Source organism: Dermacentor variabilis, chromosome 9 (genome assembly GCF_050947875.1).
Source record: "Dermacentor variabilis isolate Ectoservices chromosome 9, ASM5094787v1, whole genome shotgun sequence".
NCBI lineage: Eukaryota > Metazoa > Arthropoda > Arachnida > Ixodida > Ixodidae > Dermacentor > Dermacentor variabilis.
The window spans coordinates 40,768,389-40,772,547 of NC_134576.1; the positions used below are offsets into that span (position 1 = coordinate 40,768,389).

Consider the following 4,159-nt stretch of genomic DNA (forward strand, 5'->3'; position numbering starts at 1 on the left):
CAGCTTTCGTCTTCCCTTCTACTGCAGGATTTCGTCCGTGTGCTTCGCCATCGACCCGGTACAGTCTACCACGCTGAGTCAACATTATCGGGCCGGCTTTCCGCACAAGGATCGTCGATTGCCTGCGTGATAGCCCCTCGCCGCTTCCACTGGACAGCCCGGTGACGTCATCGACATACAGCTACAAATTCAGCAGCCCTGGCCGGCTTCCCCCATATGGCAGCGGTGGCGTGAACAGCGCGGGCAGGCGGCTCACAGCTTTCGTCTTCCCTTCTACTGCAGGTTTGTGCCTAGCACTTGCGGCTTCCGCAATACATATTGACCTTTGCACGCCACTGCTGCCATTCGGGAGTCAAATCTGTCTAACTGTTTTTCATCATGTCAAAAATTAGCAAAGAGTTGAGTATTGCGTTTGACGACCTGAAAAATGAAATCAAAAATGACTTGAAGCTTTTTCGAGAGTCCTTTGAACGTGATATTCGCAGTGAACTAAGGGAGATTAAGGCGAGCCTGTCTTCTTCAGACGAAAAGTTTAATGAAATGACCGTGGACCTCAAGAAGGTGTTGGATGAAAACAAACGCTTACGGGTAGAAAATGAAAGTTTAAAACAACAATGTAATCTCTTGAATGTTCAACTTAACAAAGCAGAAGTAAGGATCACGGAGTGCGAACAGTACTCTCGAAACCGCAACCTGGAAATAAAAGGAATTCCCATGAACCGCGCAGAAAACCTGCTTGAGTTAATCGGCAAAATCGGCGATAAAATTGGAGAGCCTATCCTACCCACTGATGTAGAACTCTGTCACAGAGTGTCAGTTCCTGGCGGTTCAATGAACATGAACGCTATTGTGCAATTCGCTCGCCGCCAGAAACGCGATGCTGTCCTTGAGAAAGCCAGAAAGAAAAGGATCACATGTAAGGACCTCGGTTTCACTGTGTCTACCCCTATCTACATCAACGAGCACTTGTGCCCTGAACGGAAGCGTCTACTTGGGCAGACAATCAGTAAGAAACGGGATGTCAACTGGAAATTCGTGTGGGTGCGCGGTGGCCAAATATTCGCACGCAAAGATGAAAAAAGCAGACTGCTGAAGGTGATCAGCAGTGCGGACCTCGTTAAAATGATCTAGTATATCTTATCGCTCTGATGAATTGTCACGAACTTTTAGCTCCTTCGGTTCTCAAGAAGTATACAAATGACAATACACTAGGAATTTTTCATCTTAATTGTCGCTCAATTAACAATAAGTTCGAAGATTTACAGTTACTTTTTGAATCTCTGGGTTTCTCCTTTAGTGTACTAATGTTCAGTGAAACGTGGTATACTGATGAATCTGAGTATCTTGCTCTAGATGGTTATAAGCACTTTTTCCTTAACAGATCCGGTCGCAAAGGTGGGGGCGTGTCGATGCATATTCATAATGAAATAACTGTTGCTCAAAGCGAGCAATTTACGTTGGCAACGGAAGATCTTGAGCTATTGACTGTAGAAAGCCATAGTAGCATTTTCAGTGTGGTGTATCGTCCCCCTAATGCAAGACTAGACACGTTTTTCGAATCGCTAGAAGCTCTTTTTGATTACGCGTCTTCTAATGAAAGATTGCTTTTTCTGTCGGGTGATGTGAACTTAGATATGAAATGTGTATCGAAACCAGGAAAGGAACTTGTGGCCTTAATTGATGCATATGGGTTTTGCAACGTTATCGAAACCCCAACGCGCATAACGTGCTCCACGGCAACGTGTATCGACGTTATCATCACAAATGCAGATAAGTCTAACATAGATGCAGGGACCGTCGCCTGTGACATCAGTGATCACCTCCCAATCTTTGCTTTTGTTAACAATGCTAGACCAGAAAGCGCTTCTAAACCGCATGATTTCAAGTATCGCCGCATTGATCCGATCACCTTGAGTAACTTTCGGAACGCGATTTCCGCCACTGACTGGGAATACGTCCTATCCATAAATGACCCTGACATGGCTTACGATGCTTTTCTATCCAAACTGAAAGCTATTTACAACACTTCTTTTCCTCTGAGGCATGCAAGAAAATGCAAAAATAGAAAACCATGGATAACGGCAGAACTAATTCGTGAAATAAAATTAAAAGACAAGTTATTTACACAGTTCATTAAATCTCGAGACCCTGAAAAATTAGGCGCATATAAAAAATACCGTAATCAGTTAAACCGAAAACTGAAGAGGGCGAAATTGGAATATTTTAGCCATCTTTTTGACCCCGCTTCGAGAAACAGTGCCCGAGACCAATGGGACCAACTAAATCGCTTGCTTAACTTCCGGTCACGCCGTCCTATTGCTTCCATTGAAAAAGAAGGCGAAGTTCTGTGCGGAAAGGAACTTTCCAACCAGTTCAATAGGTTTTTCATTAATATTACAAAATCACTTTGTGTCGCACCAGATGTCCCTGTCGGTTATGCCTGTGTGGCACCGAGCGTTCACGAAACCTTATTTATGTTTCCAACTACTGAATCTGAAATAATATTCGTGTTTTCGAACCTCCGGTCGAGTAAATCCAAGGATAAAGATGGTTTTCAAATCCAACCATTTAAATTTGTAATAGACTTATTAGCCCCTACACTAGTATATATTTATAACCTTTGTTTAAGTAGCGGCGTCTTCCCAAAACAAATGCAGATCGCAAAGGTTGTTGCCATACATAAAAGTGGATCTGTTTCTGACTTTTCCAACTACAGACCAATATCGATTCTTCCAGTACTGTCTAAAGCATTAGAAAAAATTATTCATTGCCGGTTGACTAACTTTCTAAGTAAGCATTCTGTTCTTTCTGACTACCAGTTTGGATTTAGAAAACAGAGGTCGACTGAGATGGCATTGACTAAACAAAAAGAAATTATAATTTCCGCCTTTGAAGAAAAGCTTCTTGTTCTCGGGATATATATAGACTTATCCAAAGCATTTGATCTAATTGACCACTTTCTATTATCTCAGAAACTCAGTCACTATGGCATTAGGGGCATCAGTCTTGCTTTAATACAGTCTTACCTAAAGTACCGTAAACAAATGGTGTGTTTAAATGAAACCTTATCAGATGTTGAGCCAATCTTATCCGGTGTACCACAGGGAAGCATTTTAGGGCCTCTGTTGTTTTTAGTTTATATAAATGACATTTTTCATACCCCCTTTCCGGTTCATCTCGTAGCTTACGCTGATGATATTACAATGCTCGCCACAGGAAACACACTAGCTGAGTTATCCATCCGTGGCAACCAATTTTTGGAACATTTGCGTCACTGGTGTAATAAAAATTGTCTTAAAGTTAATACGAATAAAACAAAAGCTGTGATATATAGAACAAAAAATAAAGTAGTAAGTGGTGATATCGAACTATTATTAGGAAATGACAAGATTGACATTGTATCCAGTATAAAATCTCTTGGTGTTATATTCTCTGAGACACTCAATTGGGACCTACAAGTTGAAAATATTCGTGCTAAAATGAACAGGTTAAATGGGGTGTTATGCAAACATAGGTTAACCCTTCCCACACAGGTTAAACTCCTCATTTATAATTCATACATAGCGCCAGTGATTGCTTATTGCCACACAGTTTGGGGTACAACGACTCAACACAATAAACAGCGCCTTTTAATTGCACAAAAGCGTGCGGTAAGGCTGATAGCTAATATACCGTGGAATGCTCACACCAGAGAATATTTTAGGCAGTTCAATATTTTAAGTGTAACTACCTTGTATGTGTTCAAACTTCTTTTCATTTATAAAACTGCTGTAGCAACTAACAACAACCTTATGCTAACAATGTTTCAGCTTGTACGTCATGAACCTACATATGATGTACGTCATTCTATGTCATGGTCCCTACCGTTAAGTCGCACCAAATACCGCACACAATCTTTATCGTACAATCTGCCTAGGTATCTAAATGTTCTCGAAGAAAATCGTTTTTCCCTTAGGTTGCTTTCTATACAAACTTTCATAGAATTGATCAATCTTTTCGGGCTTTCGAGCGAATAGCTCACCTATGTGACTGTATTGTATGTATGTATTGTATGTATTGTAACTGTATTGAATGAATTATATTTATCTGTATTTTTTGGCGTTAAAATTGTGTAATGGGAATTGACGAAGAAATTGTGTAAATGCGTTAATTGTGTAAA

At 40.8% G+C, this 4,159-nt stretch overlaps 1 protein-coding gene across 1 annotated transcript; it reads left to right on the forward strand.

Annotated features, from left to right (window-relative positions):
* The first annotated feature begins 297 nt into the window (after positions 1-297).
* On the forward strand, positions 298-1,131 carry LOC142558310 (uncharacterized). Its single transcript, XM_075670459.1, has one exon. The coding sequence runs from the start codon at positions 379-381 to the stop codon at positions 1,129-1,131; it is 753 nt and encodes a 250-aa protein (XP_075526574.1). The 5' UTR covers positions 298-378.
* Positions 1,132-4,159: the final 3,028 nt, after the last annotated feature.